The sequence below is a fragment of the Passer domesticus genome, chromosome 3 (genome assembly GCF_036417665.1).
Source record: "Passer domesticus isolate bPasDom1 chromosome 3, bPasDom1.hap1, whole genome shotgun sequence".
Taxonomy (NCBI): domain Eukaryota; kingdom Metazoa; phylum Chordata; class Aves; order Passeriformes; family Passeridae; genus Passer; species Passer domesticus.
The window spans coordinates 61952036-61974458 of record NC_087476.1 but is presented as its reverse complement, the minus strand read 5'-3'; the positions used below and the strand labels follow the sequence as shown (position 1 = coordinate 61974458).

The following is a 22423-nucleotide window of genomic DNA, read 5'->3' as shown; positions in this document are numbered from 1 at the left end:
TACTTTGTGTGTGTATTAACATTACTAGGGAGGAGAATAACCTGACCTATCCAATCAACTCACAATCCTGACAGAGTTGAAAGAATAAATTTAACTTATACAATACTAATGTTGCACTCACGAACATTACTCAGGGAAAATAAACCTTCAATCTCTACACTGAAACAGAAATAATTCATGCTTTTTGTTGTCCTTTTTCTTCTCCTCTTTGCAAGTTTCACCTTGTGTGTCTAGCCCTACAAATCATGACACATGATGAGTTTGGAAATTTTTCAAGTTGGATGCAGTCTACTCTCTGCTTAAAATGTCTCTTTGCCAAAGTTGAAGATCCCTAGCAACTCCTGATTATTTCTCTTTTTCAAGAGTTACTCACTGAAGTATATGTTTTGTCCACAGAAGGCACCCTGGTAACTGTGTATAAACAAAGGCTGTAAACAAAAGGCAAGTTTTATGCCATGTAAAATTATACAAAATATAAAACCCAACCCTCTCCCAGTTTACCTGGATGGATGGAGTTACTCAAGAATAGGAACATGTAAAATTAATGACTTCCATGATAAGAAATTATGATGTACATATGCATTGCCTGTATGCATTTATGATGAATTCCTAACCCTTACAGGCTTCTTCTTGCAGACATTACCCTATTCAGCTGAAACTGCCAGCTACCACTAGCTAAACACAGCTGGAAAAGGACATTCTTTTCTCTAAAACTGTCAGGTTTTACTGTGCAGTTTTGTGGAAGGTAAAGTTCTTGCATTAAAGAGGGTGTACAACTGACTTATGTGCATTTGATTACTGGCTTGAGCTTTAGTCTTTCTTTTGTCTCTGAAAGTCTATGCCTGTTTCCCCCCACCTCATTCTTCACATAACTCGGCCAGAAACTGACTAAACCAAGTTTCCAGGTCAAGGTAACTGCTCAGTGTTTCACACAAGCCCAGAGAAACAAACTGTGTGCAGAGGATCAATTATCTAGTGCTAGACTTTGTGAGGTTTGTTCCATTCCATCCTTTAGTAACAGCCCACCTCTCATAGCAAAAGTGAATTTATTGGTCTTTCTCAGTCAAACAAGTTTAAAACCAGTGATAGGAAAGCGCAAAGCATTAGCACTCCCTGCTAGGCAGGACTCCAGCAGTGTATGGCTCAGTCTACATGAGTCAGTTGTAAGGTCCAGCCCCACTGACATGGCATTTGCTGAGGAGTCAACTGAGGTAGAGCAATAACCATTCCCTTTTCTCCCAGGGCAACCCATTTCAGCAGCTCCCTGTATCCAGCCAGCTTCACCTAAAATAGAAACACACACTATAGTTAGAACAGTGCCTTTTCAAAGTACCTATAAGTGCAATATTGACAAAGTAATTATTGATCCATAGCTACCTTACTCACCAAGTATCCTAAAAATGCCACTTATCAACAAATGAGTGATAATTATTAAAGATAATGGGAAAGCATATGCAAGTAATCATGCAAGTGAAAAAGCTACTCATGTTGGGTCTTGAGAAGGACTTAGGGCTGTAGAAAGTGAATAAACACCTCCTGGAAGCATTTGGAGTAGGATTTAGGTCTAAGCAGAGATCTAGCAGCCACAGTACAGAGCTTTGCATCCCCTGTTTCCATTCAGCCTGCTTCCCATGGTGAAACTTGTAGTCTTGAATGAGCATGACTTTGTTACAGAAGGCAGCCGGGTATCTCAGAGAAAGCTGATCTGAAGAACTAAAAACCACAGATGTTGATCTTGTCACTTACTCCAGCTGGTGACCTGCTGGAGTAGCTGCAGACCAGTCTCTGCTGCTGAGGAACAATACTTTCTAGTGCACATAGAGTGTACCTTCCCCCCTAAAATTCCAGAAGCATCTCCATCACTTCTGAAATGACTCCTCCTCCCCTATGACAGAGCTGTCTTGGCACCAGTCAGACTACTTTCATATGGAACCAGACCAGAGGGGGCAGCCCGAGAAACACTCCTAATGCATTTCAGCAGCAGATGGACATGCAGTGCATGAGCCAGAGCAGAGTTAAGCCAAAGTGAATCTGTCCTTAAATGCACAGAGTTGATACCAACTTCTGCTTCCATTGGGTTACTTGCTACTTGCCAGTGTAGGTGTGGTATCACTGTCCTCATCTTCTGACCTCCACTTGGTATAAGATGCACATCTAGGGTAACACTGATTGCTCTTCAGCCTCCCTGGGCAACAAAAACCTCTGTGTACATTCCCTTCCTGCAAGGCTTTGACAAACAACTGCACCACTACAGCAACTCCAGTATCACCAAAGTCATGAGGACAGCTACTTCTAAAGAAAAGTCATGCTGAGTTAGGAGTCTACACAGGAAACAGGAGGGGTGGCACAGTTTTTTCCCCTGCTCCTTGGCCTCTTTGTGATTCTTATTTTGCAAGATAAAATGTATCCCAGCAACATCTCAGTCTGACTTTGTTGGACAAGAAACGTCCCACTGAGAGGACTGTGACAAGGAGGTCCCAGAAAGAAAACAAACATTTTGCTGGGTCTCTTCCAAAGTACTCTGTCCTAAGAGCAATGCATTCCCAAAGATGCCAGAAACTTAAATAAACAAGATGGAATATGACACATCCTAGAAGGAGGGGAGGGGTGGTGTGTGCACTTTTTACCTGTGTTTCTCCAGGCTTAGCCCGTGGCTCACCAAGTTCCAGAATCCCAGAGACTGGCCAGTTAAGGAAGATAGCATTGACTTTCTCTTCCTTAGGGGTGAAAGTGTACCTGGTTAGAAATGGGGACCAAAAAGGCAGGTCAGCTTTTCCTTGTAAATCTTTAGAAGTGATATATAAAAGAGTGCTTTCAAGACTGGAAAAATGGATGAGAAAAGTCAGGATTAATTACATTTTCACACACATAACCACCTGGTCAGATGAATTATGCCCTTTAATAAAGTGCTGTTCCTTGACAATTTGTTTCAACAAACTAGAGGTAATGAAAACTATTAAAGAACTGAATTCAGAGGTAAACATCTGTGGTAACTTTGGCACACTGTATCAACTCAGCCATGTAGGAAGCAGATACTTGCAGGATGGGGAATAGTTAACAGATAACTTACATTCAGAAAAAACATGGTAACTCCCATCTATACACTAACATGCAGACTAGAAGCATTTAATAACAGTATGAGCAACAGAGTTTCCACTTTGCATAGCTAGTTTTTAAAAATACTATTTTCATCACTATGCCAATGGAAATCTTGTGGCATTCCTCTGAAACATCCCTCCCTCCTTCCTATTTAGTTACAGTTTTTTATTGCTTTTAAAAGGGATTTTACTAAACAGTCAACAGTTCAGCATTTCCAGGCTAAAGCCAGATGGCCAAACACCCACTGAGACAAGAGGGCCAAGACCAGACCCCTGATGGATCATGAATGTGTTAAGAGAAGCTACAAGTAAAAAGGGCACAGGGAAGACCAGAGACTGACTGTATTTAGTGACCAAATAATTGCTGTTATCTTCCCACTTTCTATCTAAACATTAAGTGACATTGAGTATTCCTTTGTTCAGATAAACACTTCTTAGCAATCTTGTATTTCCAGATTTTTTTTCATTTCTGTTGCCCGCTAGAAGCCAACAGAATTACCTAACAGATTAGCCTACACCAAGAAGCAAAAGACTACCAAAGAAATGCTTACAGCTTTCTTTTCAGCCTCAGCATCATCCCAAAACTAGTCTCTACCTACAGCTTTATACACATTTTAGATGCAGTTACTTACACTAACAAAAGCATTCATTCCTTCACCACATACAAACTAAGACAGTGATTTCTGTAGCATCAAGTCATTAGGGATTGCATAGCTTCACATAACATTAGTGCTGCTTTCCAGAGCCTGCATTTTTTTTCAGGAGCCTTACCAGACTCCAGGTGTGATGGTGTCATTCTGTGCTCTCCATGGTTTCGTTCCATAGATGGCCTCTCCATTGACCTTCAGCCAGGAGCCCACCTGCCTCAGGCGCTCCTCAAACACAACAGCGATGCGGCCGTCATGGGTGGGCCCGATGTTCATCAGGAGATTTCCTCCACAGGACACTGTTTCTGCAAGTTGCTGAAGTGTTTTTAAACACACAGAGCATATGGTTATGAGAACTGAAATCACACACTTGAAGTACTTTCTGAAGTCTGCTGTACTGCTTCAGAATGACGAACAACATGAGTTGTGCTACTGCTGCATGCTGAGACTTTGGGATTCATCCCAAAAGTTAATACAAAATTTAAGCTCCCACAAAACAAAGCTCTACTGTCAATTTTTACGTCCAAAACCAGCCCCAAATATCTTCTTGCACCAACGTGTCTGCCTGAATCCACGTTAGAATCAGATTCTGCTACTCTTTATCATTTCAACATCTGCAAGAATGTATTGAGGGTTTTAGCAATAGGACAGATGACTTCTCTGCACCAGAGTAGAATAAAGCAAATAGTTGCTACTTTATTGAATCTTAGAAAAGCATCTTCCTCCTTCCTCCTGTATGATGCCTTTCCTATTTTACAGGACCATCTGTAACACACAAGGAAGCCTCCTACAAAGCCTACAAAATTTGTGTTCACATCCACACTGCCCTCCAGAGATCACAGACTGAGATGCATAAGTCTGAGAAATAGACAGCTGCAGACATCCTGCTGAATTAATTCAAACCTTTTGCCTCTGAAAAGAGGTTACTTCAATTTCAAATTGTCTTTTCTGAGGACAGCACTAGAAACAGCAACAGTAACCATCTTTCCCTTACTGGCTGAATTCTGCAACTGAATGCATTATTCTGGAAGACTGATCAGTCTTCCTTTCATTCCAGTCTCCCAGGCTTCAGATCTTTTTTAATACCTCAGCCTAGTAAGAGAATCAATGTTCTAACAATATCAGCTGTCTGCTTCTGGTAGTGTTTACCTGTATGTCTGTAAGGAAAGTGTCTTGCTACAAAGAAAAACTATTGCTGAGTCATAAACTGTTTCTAGCTGTACAGGGGAAACGATGTAGCTTTCCAGCAGGAGTTGCTAAACAGAAGCTGTGAAACTGCAATGGTTTGCTTCTCATCAGCTTGCATATGCAGTTACCAGAGAAACTTAGTCGGAAAGGTAATGATGCAACTGTGCAGATCAGTCCTTGGCCAGTTACTCACAGGGAGAACAGCTTCTGGGAAACTGACTGAATTTTTACTAGAAATTCATTCTATAGAAATGACTAAGAGAAAGATAAAGAATTACATGGATTTTCCATCCACCCAGCCTTAAGGCTGGAAATTAACAAAATTATTTATTATTTCACATATTGAATTAAATTTAAATTTAATTTATTGAATTAAAATCATCTTATTCACAAACATAGATACATAACGGAGCAGTTAAACAGCACAATACAACAACCAGGAGAGAGAACGTGGAGCGGCAGCAGCCGCCGTGGCCCGCGGTACCTTCACCAAGTCCTCGATGGGGAGGTAGTCCCGGAGGCGCGCGTCCCTGCGGTAGCCCCAGGAGCTGCGGTCCATGGTCATGCAGTTCTCCCACTTGTGGGGCAGCAGGTGCCCGGGGTTGTAGCGGTCGCTGCACGTGTAGAAGCCGCCGTGGGTGCAGATGGTGCCAGCTCCCCAGCGGTCATTGGTCACCACCGTGTCCCGGACCGGGCTGGGAACAGAGGAGTTTTGTTATTCTGATTCTATGAAACGCGGTCACAGCCAGCGTAATCCCTTCCCACACACATCCCTCCCAGGAACTAACACTTTGGATTACTTCTGTACTATTAATTTATTACAATAAGATTAAGTGCAATGTCAGGAATTCTATTCTAATGCTTTACTAATAAAAGGTCCAGATCAGAATTTCTTAGGGAAATAAGCTCCAGACTTTTACAGGAGCTCTGCCAGAAATCACTCTGCACTTCATAACTACTGCCAGATGTTCAGTCTGTGATGACAACAATGTATCCATATTCTCAAATTGTCCTGCTATTCTTTGTTTTTGTGCAACAGCAAATACTTAGGGAAGACTATGATTAAGCAGAATAGCCAACACCATCTTAATTGATTAATTAAATGATTAATTTGCAAATGTATTTAAAAAATACAAACCAGTCTTTTTCTAAAACCAGCTTTGATAGTTGTAGGAAAAAATCCGGATTCTGTATTTCAGGAGAATTAATATTTTGTAAAGTCTTCTTAAGCAGAAGTAGCAGGTTCCAAAAAACAAACAGAAAATGAAACAAACTAGACACAGCGAAATTTCAAATAAGGAGCTAAACCAGCATTATTATGTACCTGTCATTATACAGCCAAGCCAAGAAACCAGTGCTGTTCCAGTAAGTATCTGGAGCATTTCCATCCCCATCAGACCAAATTATTTCTGGCTGGTACTTGGTCACAATTTCATAGAGTTCTGGTAATGATTTGCTGGTTGGAAACTTGCTTGTGTTAAAGGCATTGGTGGCATCCTCAAGGAAGAGAGGATTGAACCATTCAAACAGGGAATGGTATAACCCAAAATGCAAGTCAGTCCTGTTTCTAACAGACGTTGCTAGTTCAGCAACAAGATCTCGCTTTGGTCCCACATCAACAGCATTCCAGTTCCAAGAATATTTGGACCCCCACAAAGTAAAGCCTAAAAAGAGAAAAATCAGAGCATAAGGAAGAAAAGGAGAGGACATTACAGTTCTTTCTGGAAAGTGGTTGGAAGTGTTGCAAAAAATAAAATAATAAAAATTAAATATGTAATAATATTGTTGTCATGTTATAAGGTGTGTCTATAACCTGTTTATGCCCAATGGTAGTAGTTTTAATATCAGAACACCATGTATTTTTTATACATATATATTTATATTTTCCAGTTGTGTACTGCTTAGAAGAATTATTCCTTCTCTTTAATTATTCAGTCTATTCATATGTGCCAATTAAATTAACTAGATGACTTTTAAGGCCCATTCCAACACATTGCAATCTCTAACTCTACAACTCTGAAATTAACCAAAAATACAGCAGCTTTTGAGGCATCTACATCAAATGTGAACTGTAAATACACAATCAGCAAGTGAAAGATAGAATTGTTTCTCAGCTGCAGAAAGCCCAAGCTATCATTTGCATTCAAAGACTGTTCTCCTCTTTTCTGTTTCCATCTTATGCAAATGTTCACTTTTTGTTTGCCTTGATATTTATAACAGCTCAATAAACTATTCTGTATATGTATAAGGAGAAGGCAAAAACTCCTCAAACAGCTGTTAAAACATCAAGATTAAATATCAGAAGGGATTTGACCTTTCAGACATCCATCAGTCCAGCACAACCACTTACAAATACTACTGCACTGCAGATTTAGACCACTGCCAGAGGAGCTCCACTCTCACCTTCTAACCCCTTTATACTCACTGTCTAATCAATCTTGTGCTATTTCTGTGAACTGGATACTTGCAATTGTACTGACTAAACAACCCAAAAATTCGTGCACAAGGCTACTGGACAGACTAAATGAATCCTGGCTCTTTTGAAGCCACTTGGAATTTCACCCCAAGTGAAATTCATGATCAAGAATTATGTGTGTCAGAGCTGAGATTAAAATTGACACATCACAAGTTGCCAGCCTTAAACCTACATCTCACAAGGACCAACAACATTCATTAGATGTATTGTAGAATATCTTAATGTTTTATACTCTTTGCTACTATATTTCCTTACAGAAGCTTTCTTTTTCTTTACTTTTCTCTGCAAAGTACCTTACAATTACAGTGCTAAAAAAAAATTGTGCCTCTAAAACTACAGATCTGGTTCAAGGTTTTGGCTTCTGTACACTACATCAGAAAGAGGTATACCATCCTAAATCTGAAGATGACTCCTGGAACATGTTCCTAAATTCCTTGGAGAAACCAAAGGAGTTTGTTAACTGTCTGCTCACAGCACCTCTCCAAATGTTAAACAGTGCAGAATTCACTTTTATTGTTCCTTCAGCAATATATTGCACAGAAATAAAAAATAAACTGTGGCCACTGCAGGAAGCTCAGCTGCCACCACCACTTTGGTCTGTCATACCTACAGCAAGAGAACAGTGGCACAATCTACTGCTCCTCATATGCAATACATACTCCATGGCTACAGCTTCTGTGTAAGAGTCAGGAAAACACCTGCAGATTTCTTGGGAAGTTTTTGTTTCCTCTTTGGCTGTGGTGGGGCAGGTAAGCCTGCCTGACTTTTTCTATATCTCTTAGAAGGTAGAAAAGTCATGTGCATTTACACCTCTTGACAGAAATGCAGCAATTACCAACATTCACGAAGCTTCCACTTACCCTCATGATGTTTTGAAGTTAAAACAACATATTTTGCACCTGAAGCCTTCAGAATATCTGCCCACTGGTTGGGATCAAAGAATTCTGCTGTAAACAGAGGACCAAAATCTTCATAGCTGAAGCCAGGTGGGTAATTTGTGTCCATAAATTTCACATAGGGTTCTCTCTTTTCCTTCTGCCAGTACCACCTACAAAATACAGAACAAAGCATGTCTGCTGATGCATTTTTAGATAAAGAAAAGAGAACTTAAATTATCAGCTCCTATTTAACACTGAGAGGTAGAGGCATTGGAGGTACATAACAATGACAATAAGACAAAATTGCTCCAGAAGAGTACTGATTAGCAAAGATTTAATTTTTTTCTATCTTACTTGTCCATGTTCTACATCTTTGCACTCCACTTTGGAAAGGTCTCAGAAGCAATGAAAAAAGCAGCTACACTTTGAGAATGGAAAAATTACATGTCATTTGGTCAATAACCAAATCCCAAAACTGTACTAGAGACCACAGACAGTCTGTGTAAGCAGCTCAGGAGGCACGAGAAATGCATTTTTTCTGGACTTGCATGTCTCACCTCCTCAAGTCTCACACCTCAGCCACCAGGCATCTCTGCTCTGCCCCCAGCATTGCAATCCCTGCTACTCACAAATATGGGGATCATCAGCTTTACCTCTCTGACAGTCCCAAGCCCTCTACACAACTGCAACAATGTCCACAGCTCCAGGGCAGAGAGCTGTGACCAGGTCACTGCAGACTCTGCACGCCTGAGGCTTGCAAGCAGAGGCACGTCCTCTAACCAAAACCTGCCCTGCAAGAACACCACACACTTACAAATGCACCTCTGTCACCTTCCTATGAATGAAACCAAGCAGCAAAAATCCTCTTGTCAAATTTAGACTTATATGAAAATAGATTGTAAGTGAAGGAATAAAACGGGCCAGAATTTGAATGTTTGAAATTAATTTCTCTCTCCTGTCCTGAGCTGGACTCCAGCCTCAGTTCTCTGAGACCATTGTGTGAATATTGTTGTAAGCTTCCCAAAAACACTTCAGCATAAACCAACACAATCTGTGGCAGCCAACAGGACAAAAAAAAGAAAGAGGCTGAGACAGCTTTCCTCATTGAAAGAGCCAGGGGCAGAGGAAGTAACAACAATAAAGCAAAACAAATGAATTTTTAAAAATAAAAACAAACAAAACCCCATCTGATTTCAAAGTATGCAATTTCTTAAATTAAAAAGTAACAACCTTGCTTCTGTCCCACAGCCACATGGTTTGCCAACATGAACACTTCCATGCTGACAGGATTAGGTTTCAGAAACATCCTTACTAAGGCTGTGGAGCTCTGAGGGAAGGCACACAGGATGGGTGACAACAGTTTGTGACCTTCCATTTGATGCTGCTAATACAGGACCTCAGTCATCTGACTGCACAAGCTGTCAAAGGCCCTGAAGCAGCTCTAGACCCACACCTGCCATGGGATAGGAGAATACAGGAATATAAAAAGCAATTAGAGTTTTGGGGTCAAAAACCAAATGCTGCATCCTGAGCCTGTACACCACTATCAGAGTACAGCACTCTGAGTGAGGCTCTAAAAGTAGTTTATTAGTAAATGTACTCTACATTAAAACCCTGCTGAAACACTTGGCCTTAATTCTGAAAAGAAAGGTGTCAGAAAACATTGGTTCGATTAGATAAGTGTTGGCTTGTTTTGCAAATATTGCAATTAAGGTTCGCCATGGCTCTGCCACAAAGCTACCCTTATCTTCATATTGCAAATAATAATGTGTCTCACTTGAAGTCTCACAGGAAGTACTTGGCAGAGCATGGAAAGGTGACAGCAAAAACATGCTTACAGCAAAGGGCCTGAACCAGTGAACACTCACAGAACAAAGACTTCATTGTGCCTCCAAACTAAAATTATCTGAAGGATCAGAGATTTAGGTTCTCTTAAGTGCAAAGCATTCTTGAATAATAGTAATAGTAAAACAGTACAAAAAGAGAAGAAAGCCATCAGCAGCACAAAATGTGCACAAGAAAACAGCAAGGCTGCCTGCCAAGCAAGGGTAGCGATGGGCTCCTGGATTCCCACAGCGCTCCAGCAGGTGCACAAGGCTGCTCCAGAGGCTGGGAGATCCCAAACAAATAACCTGGGAGACCCCTTCACCATCCCTCCATGGTGGTCCTGGGGAGGTCCCTTTCGGCCACTCCACCAACCACCTCTCACCAACACTGTTGTGCTGCAAGGCACCTCTCTCAGCTCTACCAGCTCTCTGCTTAATTTAGTCACTTCAGCCTAGGAATGCAGCAGTTTTGGGGGCCGGGCAGACAGGTGCTCAGACACAGCAGAACCACTTCAAACTCCACCTCCTCTGCAAGCTGCGCCATGGAGCCCGTGAGCTCGGGCGGACACAGAGCTCTTCCCGCACCCCTGCGCTCCGTGGTCAGCCTGCGGAGGGGCTCCAACCCAAAGCACCGCAGTGCGGGGGCCCAGCGCACCATCCCCGCCTGCTCCCAGCGCCGCTTCCCCAGCGGGGCCCGCGGCCCGCCGGCACGGCCCGTCCGCCGCAGCGGCTCGGCTGCGAGCAGAACGCTCTGGCTGCCGCTCACCAGAACCACTCGCTGCCGAAGCTGGGCACCGAGAACACGCCCCAGTGGATGAAGACGCCGAACTTCGCCTCGTCAAACCAGGCGGGCAGCGGCCGGGCGTCCAGCGAGCCCCAGGTGGGCTCGTAGCGGGGCCGGGCCTGCGGCAGCCCGGGCAGCGCCAGCCCCAGCAGCAGCGCCAGCGCGGCGCGCCCGCCCGCGCCCGACATGGCGGCGGCGGCGGGGCCGGACGCGGCTCCGTGGGACGGGGCTCAGGGCGCTGCTCGGCCGGGCCGGGCCGGGGAAGGGAAGGGAAAAGAAGCGGGGCACGGGCAGGGCAGGCCCCGCGGCGTCCAGCCGGCACTGCTGCCCCTTCGCTCCTCCCCCGCCCCGCCCGGGGGCTCTTCCCCATGGGGCCGCTCCACCTGGCAGCTCGGCCACAAACTGCCTCCTGGATTTTAAGGATTTTAAGAAAATGAAGTGATTGTCTGATGCCTCGGCCGACATGCCGCCGTGCTTTCCCCCGCCCCGCCGGCTCCTCCCCCGGCCGCCCGGTCAGCCTCGCCCGAGAGCGGCCTGAGGGCGTCGGCAGGAGCTGCAGCCGGAGCCGGGCCCGAGCCCTGGAGCTGCAGCCAGAGCTGGCCTCGGCGGCCTGCTGGGTTTGTCCTTCCCTCCTGCTTCCGACCACAGGCTCAGCTTCCCTCGCCCTCCCAAGAAAAACAGGGTGTAACATCGCTGTGCAGCTCCTTCCAGCAGACTTGGACGTGGAGGCTTCCAGGGCAGAGAGGCGGCCCAAAGCCTGTCAAGGAAACATTTCTCTCCGATCATTAGCGTGGCCTGTGCAGAAGCTGCCTCAGTTCAGTAGATGACACTTGGCGTTTGTGCTGCAGATTATGGATGGCAGGCACATACTTTAGAAGATACATCTTCCAGCAATTTGTTGCCCGTGCTGGTGCTTCTCCAGTTTTTCCCGATGCCTGAATTTTGTGTTTTTACTTCAACCCCCAGCTGCCATGGGACAGACTTTGTGAAATAATTTGGTTTAATCAGCAAACACTAACTTTTTATGATCAGCACCACAAATAGAAGTTCCTTTGGCAATCTCATCAGAACAGTCGAAAATTAATGAGCAGGCAGCTAAATTAATCTCTCTTCAACTGGAAAGGACGTATACTTTACTGCTGTTCTATGGAAATAGAGCTTCAGTTTCTAGATCCATTAACCACAGCTGTTACCTACCTCTAATTCAAAAAACATTTAAAGGGCTGTGAAAACAAGATGTACATGATTTTGTAATATTTTCATTTTTATACCTTGATTAATATAATAAGTTACAGGCAGATAAAAAACATTTGTGATTTCCAGCACATTATTCTTTCTGACTATTCACATTACTCTGATTTACCAAAGCACTTTGATATTACAACAGGAGCCTCTTCATATCTCTTTTACATTCACTGTTGACCTACTTTATGTCTTCTTTTTCCCTCACCACTTTAGGTGTCACTTTGCTTCTCAAAAGGAATCTTTAGATGCCTTTGACCTCTTGTATGGTGTCCTTTCTAGTTTATCTTTCGATTTCTTCATGTTCTCCTTTTTGATCACACCAAAGGATTGCAGACAGCTCCTTAATGTGGGAATTTTGAAGCATACATTCTGTACAGTGTGAGCAAGTTACAATTGCTCTGTAGCTCAAAATGTTTGGAAGAAAAAATGATGTTAAAAAAAGTCAGGGTCTGACCCAAAGCTCGCTGACCTGCCATAAATTTTGGTGAGGTTTGGAGCAGGGACTGTGTATTTCAATATTGAACTTGAACAAACCTCTTTAAATAAAGAAAAGAAAAAGAGAAAAGAAAAGTGGCAAACATTTCAGTAAATAGCAGTGATGAGTGCACTTCTGATTAAGGCATAAACAGGTCCAGAAAATGTCACCAGCCCACACACACCCAGGTACAGAAATCCCTGTCGGGGAAAAAGGTCTTTGGTGTACAATCACATTTGTAATGATGCAAGCTGTAAAGGGTAAATAATAAAAATAGCGCATTGTCAGATTTTGTAAATAACACAGGACTGGTGTGCTGCAAAAAGCTCTCTAAGCGTGGGTACAGCGTTCCTGCCTGTGTGGCCATGGAGCCTCCGGGCCCCTGAGAGGGCTGTGAGCGTGGAGCTCGCTGCCCTGCCCTGCCCTGCCAGGAGCCCGTGCCTCTCCCTCTCACAGCACAGTCCCGCTGGGAAAGCTCTGCGGCTGGGGAAGGAGCAGGCTGCTCTGTCAGCAGAGGGAAGAAGAAGAGGAAATAATGAAGGCAATCCCCTGAGGGAAGCTGAGCAGAAAAGACCTTTCGACCTGACTAATGGCTGACATACGAGACTCCTGTGCCAGATCAATTGCTTCAACAAATGCGGAGGGTGACTGCTGGGAAGATCACAAAACCCCAGAGCCTGGGGAGCTGCACGGGCTCGGCGTTGAGATGAAGGCACTCCCTTGCCTGGGTGAAAGCAGAAATCAGAAACTGAATTTCACGTGGACAAGTTTCAGGCTTGATAGGTTTTGATTCAGACCTGGAGAGTCGTAGTTGTTAAAATGCAGCCTGAAAGCAACTTTCACATTGGATAACTAGATAATGCAACTCTGGATGCATTAAAAATATAGGGCGCGGTCTTTTCTGTGTTTGTTGTTGTGGCTGCAGGGCAGAGAGGATTTTATTCAAGGTAGAATGTAATATGACTTGTCTGTAAGAAGCAATGTGAACACTAAATGTCCTTTTAAAGGTGCATCTTGTTGTAAAAGGGTTTCTGTAAAACACCAGGAAACGAAACCATGAAGCTTGATTTTGCTTCTGCCTGGGTCTGTGCGACCGATCTGAAAGGCAGTACCTTCCTGCCGAAGTTAGTTAAGTCTCTGACATGCAACCCAATCCTTAAGAAAGATGGGCAGGGAGGTGATGGGTTGGGGAGGATATTTGACTCGCCTCTCTCGCGGCTCTTCTGCAGGGATGCGGTGCCTTGTGCAACCTTCCGGCTCTGCGGGGGAGAGGGCAGCCTGTTACACAAAACAGAAGTGGTGGTGTGGGTTACTCGGCTCTTTTTAACTGATTCTCTTTTCCCTTTTTTCCGTTTTGTTTTTTTTTTTTTTCTTTTCCCCCGAGAGATGGCAATGGCGGGAGCATGAAGACACCCTGGGGGATGGGTGCATCTGCGCACCCAGCCCCCTACTTTGCTTTGCTCTTGTGCAAACACAAAATTTATGTTCCCAGAGACCCAAAATCGCCGCCGGCGTCCCGGCGGGGCGGTCGGAGGAGAGGGGCGGCTCTTCCTCTGCAAACTTTCCCTGTCCCCTCCCTCGCCGCCTCTCTCCGTCCTCTTCTCTCCTCCCTGCCCTTCTCGGCTGCCCGTCGACGATGGCTGAGAGGCCAGGGAGCAGCGGGACAGCACCGCTGCCCGTCTGGTCCTTGCCCGGTCCCCGCGGCCGCTCCCAAAGCGACATCTCCTCCTTCTCCTCCCGGAGGACCTGCCTGCTGCGGTCCAACGTGGGCGGCTCAGGTAAGGGGGAGGGAGGGAAGGGTCCTTGTGTCCGACACCACGGAGCAGAGCTGAATTTGGGAATATGGGGAAAGATATCCTCGCCAATACCCTGTCCTGCTCTCCCAGATGTAGGACTTCTCTCGGTGGCCAGTGGTGTGGATTTTTGGGGTACGTGGTGCTTGATCTTCTCCTTGATGTTTGGAGAGTTCCAGTCTTTTATACCCATGTTCACACAAATGAATGAATGAATACTGATAATAGCATCGTGGCTGCACATCCATTTGCCAAAGCATCTCTGACTGCAAGGGCAGAAAAGTCTCAGGAAAGCTCCAGGGTGTATTGCCAGGACATCAAAACCCCTCATCTTGCTGCTTCACACATTACACTTCAACTGCATGTCAGAATTTTACCTCGTGCCCCTGTATCTGCTTTGGGATATTAATGGTGAGAAAAGCCAATGTGTAAGTCAGAATCCCACCATCTTCCTTCAGGAGTGAATCCCTGCTCGTGCACACAGGATAATTGGGGGTGGAAGCTGGTCCTTTGGGACAGACAGGCTTCCTGCAGGATTTGGAGAAGCTTTGCTGTATAAAATGAGAGGAAGTGAGGGTCCTAGTTTACAGTGCAGAGACTTGAAACTTGCCAAAGTGCTGGGCTGTGCTTTACTCAGTCTGTTTCCAGAGGTAGGGCGCTAAGGAAAATGAAATTCCGGTCTCCGTAGGGCTGAGCACATTTTGAAAATGTGTTCTTGCCCAGTTGCAAATCAGCCCTGCTCTGTTGACTAGAAGTCTGTAGACACACACCCCCTGGGGATGTTGGTATTTTGGATGCACTCACACACTGCTGCACAGAGGTACCCGTGAAACACCATCAGGGAAGCTCCAGAGTGCACTGAGGGACCTCCTCTGCTGCAGCACAGGACCGTGCAGTGCCTGGTTGGGCCTGCAATGGACCACAATGTTCTCTTATGTTTGTTCCTCAGGGAATCTTAAGATGAAGCAGAACATTTGCTTGGGGAAGATCAAGTATACAGCTATGCCCGCCTGATGAGGAGAGAGGGAATGAAAATTACTTAGTCACATAGGAGCAAGTAGATTCAGCTTATGGGGCCAGAGGCTGCTAGCAAAAACAACTCTGTGCCATTTTCTGTATGATTTTCTGTTTTACCTTTTTCCGTGCCTGCTTAAAAGTTATGGTGAAGGACATTTGGGACAGGGAGGTTCTTGTGCTTCAAAAAGGACTACTTTTAGGCATAAGGTGTATTTCAGCACCGCCTGGAGAGTGCTGCATGAACAATGCCCTGTGACTGGATGTGAGCACCCCTGGATCCAGAGAGATCCCCACAGGGGATTCCCACAGGGGCTGACAAGACTGAGACCATATCAATGTAGACTGTGTTGGTTGGTGGCTTAAATACAAAGACACCTGACAATGAGCTGGGTTCATTATGAGAGACTGGCAAATCTAGTGGAGATAAAATGACAGTGTTTTCAAAGATGTGTTGTTATTTGTATTTTCTTACACATGACATTTTAGCATCCTTGTTGCCTGACTTGATTTTTTATTTTAATTTTGAGGATGTGCTTCCTGTCAGTAAGGAACAAGTGTTGCTTTCTTTGTTTTTAATTTTTTTTGTCATATTTTCTTTAATTGTGTATTTTCTCCCTTGCTGGTTCCTGTATATTTTTTTCCAGTTGCTCATTAGACACAACGAAAACACATACATATGGCCACACAACTGTTGATACTGTCTTCAAAAAGAAAAGTATGCATTAAAGATGCAAAGCTGTTTAATTTTTAATATGGTGGTTAGAGAATTGGTTTTATACTGAGGTGCCATTAGAATAACCTGCTTTTTCATTCCCCTAGTAACCTGGAGAACAACTGTAATGGGGACAGAAATGTGAAGAAACAATATGAGTCATTATTTTTCTTCTATGTTTTTCTCTAGCCATATCATTTGATTAAAGTAGGTGACTCATTTACATCAGATGTTACCTGTGCTCCAACACCTGCATGTATAGAAGAACAATTTGCATTTTAAATAACCTGCAAAATGTTTGCTTTATACTTGTTCCAAGACTGAGTCACTTGCAACTGTTGGCAGCTTCTGTTGCATGCTTGTTTCCATTTTCTAGAACCTGACATGAGTGGTGCTGAGATGTCTCCTCACGCTCTTTCAGTGATGGGTTGGTGCCCCTGTAGAGGTTCACACTGTCATTTATTTCACCACCTCCTGATCCACCATCCTCAATGTAGGATCTATTAAAAGGCAGTATTTTTAGAGACCTTTCCAGCTATGGGAAATATAATGGCTTTTTATAAAGCAGCTTTGGCAGTGGTTCATGAAATGCATGTATCTGTTTATTATTCTAGGTCAGTACTGTATGTATCCTGATAGAGCAGTGAGGCTGCTCAGGTGGTCCCCATGCTTATGTAGCCTGTGCTTCCTTAGCCCCACTCCTTCTTCTGCTGCTCTTACACACTGACACAAGCAACTTCCTGGCATCCCTTCACAACATCTCACTTCATTAGCTGCCATCCAGTGCGTGAGGACAATATGTTTTCAGGATTTTTTCTTAATGCTGACCACTAGCACTTTTCTTTTAGTATAGAAGATGATTTTATCATAGAAGATGATTTCATTTCTCTTTGTGGCTATCACCCCCATCCACAGTTTTGTCAGGTCTTTCTATATGTGGTAAGCTCCTAGGAGGAATAAAGTGATACTCACCACAAGTATGGGTGGCATGATCTAGAATTTGGATTTAGACCCTGAAAAGGTGTAATGTTAGCAAAGTTCAATACCTCTGTGGCAGGCATAGCTTGTGCATCACTTCAACATTGTGGTATGCCCCAGCTGGCAGCTGGCTGGTTTGTCAGAGCATCTGAAGGAGATGAGTGAAGGAAAAAAGTACTCTTCTAAAATTTCAGGCCACCACCAGAGCCACTTGCAGAAAGCTGCTTGAATTACGTACCTTTAAGCAGTCTTCCATGTTTAGTGACTAGATTTAAACCCACCTTAAAGGTGGATCAATTTAGTCGAGTTTCTTAATGTGTCCAACACAGATGGGGACGGAACTGCAATTGGAAAAAAAAAGACCTTATTCAAACACTTTCCCAGAACTCATCCAAAACCTAGATTTGGTGGTTGTGGGGCTGAAGGAAGCTCTCAGCATGAGCTGTGGGTCCTGGGTTGCAGGGTGGAAGAGGTGCTGTTTCACATCACATCCGATGGCAAAGCAGTGGCAGTGTTCTCTTTGTGACAGCCCTCAGGAACCGGTCTCCGCTGCTACGGTGCTGCTCTTTATCTGCATTGATCTGCATGTCCGTGCAGTTTGCAGTTCGCTCTCTTTTTAGTGTTGTGGGTTTTATTGTACAGCCTTGCACTTTGTTCCGAAGGTGGTGAGGTCTGTGGTGAGGTACATCTTGGTGAAAAGGGAACTTTACTGCTCAGATCAGAAGTCGGAAAACCACCCATGTCTCTGCTCTGGGATTGATGCCCTCGAAATGTTGCAGTTCCTCTTGAGGTCTTGCTCTTTGGCAGCAAGAAGTTTCAGATAATTTGTTCCATTAGTGAGAAATGCACCTTTCAGGTGGAAGGCTGAGCTCCTCACGCATCTTTCCATTTCTTTCATGGGGTTCTTTGAGCCCTTCTGATGATAGACAAAAAAAACCTACCTAAGAATTCAGACAGCAATTCATCAGTACCTCAGGCTTTAGCCCAGATGTTGGGTTGAAGAAGAAAATGAAAGCCTGAATGCAAATGGCAGTCCTGTCTCAAAACTTGTACATCCCAGGATGATTTTGGTTATTTTTGTGGGTTAATTTATTCAAAATTATAATAAGTGACATCTATGATGCCATCTGCTGCTAACTCCAAATTAGGGTGAGTGAAAAGATTGCTTAAAATCCCCCAGTTAAGTGAAGAACTAGGAAAGCTTTTTTATAGTGATCAGAGCATCAAACTGGCTGATGCTATATGAGAAGAAAATTTATGATCTTTGGACTTACTTAAACTTTTCATGATTAGAGTAACCCACTTTGCAAACTTAACAAATGGCAGATTCTATTTTTATTGAAAAAATTCTCTGGTTGATGCAAAGGACACATTTTTGACAGCTGAAGGTATCTGACAATATAGAAAGGGTGAAACCGAGAATACACTCTAGACTCTGACCTGATTATCTAGGAGTGTGGAATCTAGGGGAAAAGGTACATTTTGGGTGGGTAGATAGGTAGCTGTTAAAATGGGCCTGTATTTCCCTCTGCACTTGTACTCGTATTTCCCAAAAAAACTACAGATTCCTGTTTCCATATACACAAGGAGCCCTACCAAGCTGTCTGGGAGCTAGGAAAATGTTTTTCAGTCCTAAGATGGGGTTGATGAGGGAGAATATTCATGCTGTGGGAGAACATGATAAATAAAGCAGCTGCTTTTTATACATGGTATGAAAATATGGGAGTTATGGGCAAACGTGATTCTCCATCATATTAAGCAGGACTTGTTTACAACATGAATTGAAGTACAGAATTTTGCAAGAAGCCCAAGGCTGACAATTTTTGGTAGAAATCAATAGTACAAATTAAGACAAATAATAATTTGGGTGGATTTAGAAACTCGACTCAGCATGACTAGGTCATTACCAAGAGTTAGTGTATCCTGTCTGACGTTCACATTAATAGTTTTGCAGCAATTTTAAAATTCAAACTATATTTTTGCATCAATTTTAAAATTCAAACTATCAGGAAAAGGCAACAAGCATAACCAAATGAAATTTGACTTATGCTTATAGAACTGAAGCAGCTACTTTGTAATAATCTATTTTGGCCATCATGTCATAATGTTAAATCCCATCCTGGTCAACCTTGCATGTAACTTGTAGTTTCAGAATGATGCTGAGGAAAAATTTAGGAATCATTTGTGCTGCATACACTGACAAAGTTCAAGTCTGCCTGAAAAACAGTTCAGTTTATAAAATAGATGGGAATATAGGGCAGAAGCATGTGCCAGAATATAGTCAACTATTTCAAATGCGAGTTTATACCAAAATATACACAAAATAAGAACCTGCTTGAATAATTGGAATAGGTTCTTATTATTAGCCCAGCCTGATTAAGCATGAAAGGGGAAACCCTGGGAATACCATGGTTTACAAATATAAACCCTGTGTTCTAAATGTCATTTACAAATAGCATAATTTCTGAGACAAAGCCTTTATAATAATATATTCAGACTTGGGCTCAGTCTTAAAAAAAAAAAGAAATTACACATGATGATAATCTTCATGGTTGGCTAAGTAGAAATTTAACTCCAAACAACTGGAGCAGAGTATTTAATGCATATTTTGCAGCTGCTAGACCAGTAGCTGATGGTGAGATCTGCTCAGTGGTTTGCTGCTGAGTGTGTTTTAGTTTCTCAAGGCCCTTTGGCATTTAGCACTTCCTGCTGCTCTGTGGCTCCTAGCAAGTAACCACTTAATATCAGACCACATGTCAAATATGAAGGCTAAAGAAGTGATTCAAAGAGTAGCTGAAGAAAAATTGTTCTTCTTTTCTTACTGAATGTAAGCAACTGGTTCTAAAGAAGCTTTTGTTTTGGTTTTAAAATCAGATGCTTAATTTGCTAAATCCATCATTAGCGTAAATAGTTTATCTTTCTTTCCCACCCCACTCCTGCATGTCCTTCTCTTTTTGCCATTGTTTCCTGAAAAAGCAGACACAACTTATGGTCAAAAGGCTGGGGAAAATTAGCAGGTTTCTTAAAGGTTTGTGAAGAATTTACTTTTTAAAATTCAAATAGGCTTTTTGAAATCATAATCTTTCCAGTGCCAGAAATCCTGTAAGATTTCAGCTTTCAATCCCACCAATACTAGTTATGTTTCTGAATTTTCACTAACTCTCATTAAATAGCCTTTATCATAAAGCAAATATATTTTTAGTGATAATCTTTTATTTTTCTTCCCTTTCCCTAGCATTTTACCTAGCATGTTGCTACTTTTAACAAATGCAGAAATTGTTTTTTCTCAGCTACAAACCGAGTTTCACAAAAGGAAAAATATCCAGAAGAAAATAGAAAATCCTGACTTCAGTGTTCTGAGTTCATTCACTTCTCACTTTATCTTTGAAATTGTCAGTCTTAAACCCCACAATAAGAAGGGGTACCCTTGCTCTTCATTCATGTGAAAAGCACTGTAATTTTCCTGAAATGCAGGCAGAGTTTGTAGGCAGTCAATACTTCCCTTGGTGGGGAGCTGAGAAAACTTGTTCCCCATTGTGAGGTTTTGATGCAAAACTGGACTTTCATGGTGGTGTGCTGTATAAATTCTGTTTATGCCTTAGATGTTGTCCTGATTTTTGAGTTTTGAGACAGTGAAATATTAGTAGATTTTATCAGTATCAAGCATTTAGTATCATGGACTCAGAAGTGTTTGCCCTGCTTTAATTCAGCCTGAAGCTGCAGAGCTGACGTTGGCCGCGCTCTCAGGTGGAGGGAGGGAGTGCTCCACAGAGGAGCTAAAGAGCACCTTAAACCACTGCATCCTTTGCTGATGAGACACTTGTGTACCCTCTCTCATTCCTCTCACATTTCATACATGTTTCTGACACATCTTGCACTGCCCTTCCCATTTCTCACGCTTGGCTCTATTCAGAGAAATACAGGACCTAGCAGAGTGGGGCTGGGAGGGAAGTGTGGAAGAGGAAGCATTCAACCACAGATGGCAGCGTGGCGACACTTCACACGAGATAAAATATTTTTTAAAATCTTGTCAAAATAATGATAATATTTTTACGATTTTTTTTCCAGATAATGTAGCACTTAACAGTTTTTTGAATTAAATATGTGCATTGTAGCTTGGCCCACATTTTCTAACATTTGTACAATTTACAGTATCCAGAAGAAAATTTGTTTAGAGAGGATGGACTCTCATTAAAAGCAGTTGCTTTTTGTTTCTCTTTAACATCAGGCATGTCCTCAGTATCACACATAAATTGTGGTGGCTCCCACTTGGGGAATTTGCCCAGTTGCACAGCACCACACTCTATTTCCCCCTAGATGGATGCATCAGTCAGTAGCTCTGTCTTGGCACCTTTACCAGGTAGCTCCTATCCAAACTATACTGGAAATAAGAGTCTTTCTTCCTTTCTTCCTTTCATCTTTCCCCCTTTCATCTCTTTCTTGCTTTCACCTTCTGCCCTGTCTTTCACTCCCCTCTTTCCTACTAGCTTCTTTTCTGCATTCTCCATAGCTTCCAGTTAATGTAATTTATATTGTGTTGATAGCCTTTGGGTGATCCTCTGTTGAGGATCTGGTTAGATACCTGTGAGGTTATTGCATCCTGCCCATCTGGGTCTAATGCACTGAGATGTGAAGGGACTAGGAACCTCCAATTAATGACATGAAGTTCATAAAATAATAATGCAATCACCTGCAATTAATAACATCAATAAATACACAGTAAGTTTATTTTCTGTCTGTCACAGAGAGATAAAGGTCAGAATTTGTACAGGCCAAGCAGAGATTCCTCCAGTGTTAAGGAGTCATTGGGAAAGGGTAAAATATCTCCTAAAAATTCTAAAAGGAGGAATTGCTGAGTATTAGGATTGAAGGAGAAGTGCTTCAGAGCCTTTCTAAGATAAAGCTTGGCACAGTGGCAAGGATCAGGAAACATGGACTCTGGCATCATCCTTACTTTATTTAAAGTTATTAAGATAACTTAAGTTTCCTTGAATGCAGTTTTTTCCTGATAAAATAAGAGTTTTGTGAAAATCAACTTTTCCTTTTTTCTGTAGATCCTGATTTCAGGCATATTTCTTCATTTTCAGGAGAAATATCTGACAAAAAATTTCAAAACGTAAATTGTCACTTCAAAAAATTAACTGAGGTTTCTATAACTTTTCATCATACAGATTTTTGGTGTAGGGGTATTTTCCTTCTAGTTTGGGGATCAGGAAGAGGAATTGAAGCATCGGAGAAGTGCCAGAATTTCCCCACCACAGAAATGTGATTATCCTAAGGGATCCTGTCCATCAAGTGCACGCCCT

General features: G+C 42.9%; 2 protein-coding genes across 3 annotated transcripts in view; one reads left to right on the top strand and one right to left on the bottom strand.

Annotated features, from left to right (window-relative positions):
- Positions 1-1029: 1029 nt before the first annotated feature.
- Positions 1030-11215, bottom strand: FUCA2 (alpha-L-fucosidase 2). Its single transcript, XM_064413487.1, has 7 exons — positions 10880-11215; positions 8270-8457; positions 6258-6597; positions 5418-5628; positions 3870-4060; positions 2628-2736; positions 1030-1284 (listed from the first exon to the last, which is right to left on the bottom strand). The coding sequence occupies exons 1-7, from the start codon at positions 11083-11085 to the stop codon at positions 1144-1146; spliced, it is 1386 nt and encodes a 461-aa protein (XP_064269557.1). The 5' UTR covers positions 11086-11215; the 3' UTR covers positions 1030-1143.
- Positions 11216-14238: 3023 nt separating this feature from the next.
- Positions 14239-22423, top strand: part of PHACTR2 (phosphatase and actin regulator 2) — a 129097-nt gene continuing 120912 nt past the window's right edge. For both annotated transcript variants that reach the window (XM_064413486.1, XM_064413481.1), the window contains exon 1: positions 14239-14395. In XM_064413486.1, coding sequence (XP_064269556.1) covers positions 14254-14395 — 142 coding nt within the window. In that variant the 5' untranslated portion in view covers positions 14239-14253. The remainder of the gene's footprint in view (positions 14396-22423) is intronic.

Bases quoted from the DNA above. Each gene is read 5' to 3' on its own strand.
- FUCA2 (XM_064413487.1), bottom strand. From the start codon at position 11,085: ATGTCGGGCGCGGGCGGGCGCGCCGCGCTGGCGCTGCTGCTGGGGCTG. The intron at 5,629-6,257 runs GTACATAATAAT...CTCTGTTCCCAG, and splicing joins GCTTGGCTGTATAATGACAG to CCCGGTCCGGGACACGGTGG. The intron at 2,737-3,869 runs GTAAGGCTCCTG...ATTTCTAACCAG, and splicing joins ACCATCACACCTGGAGTCTG to GTACACTTTCACCCCTAAGG.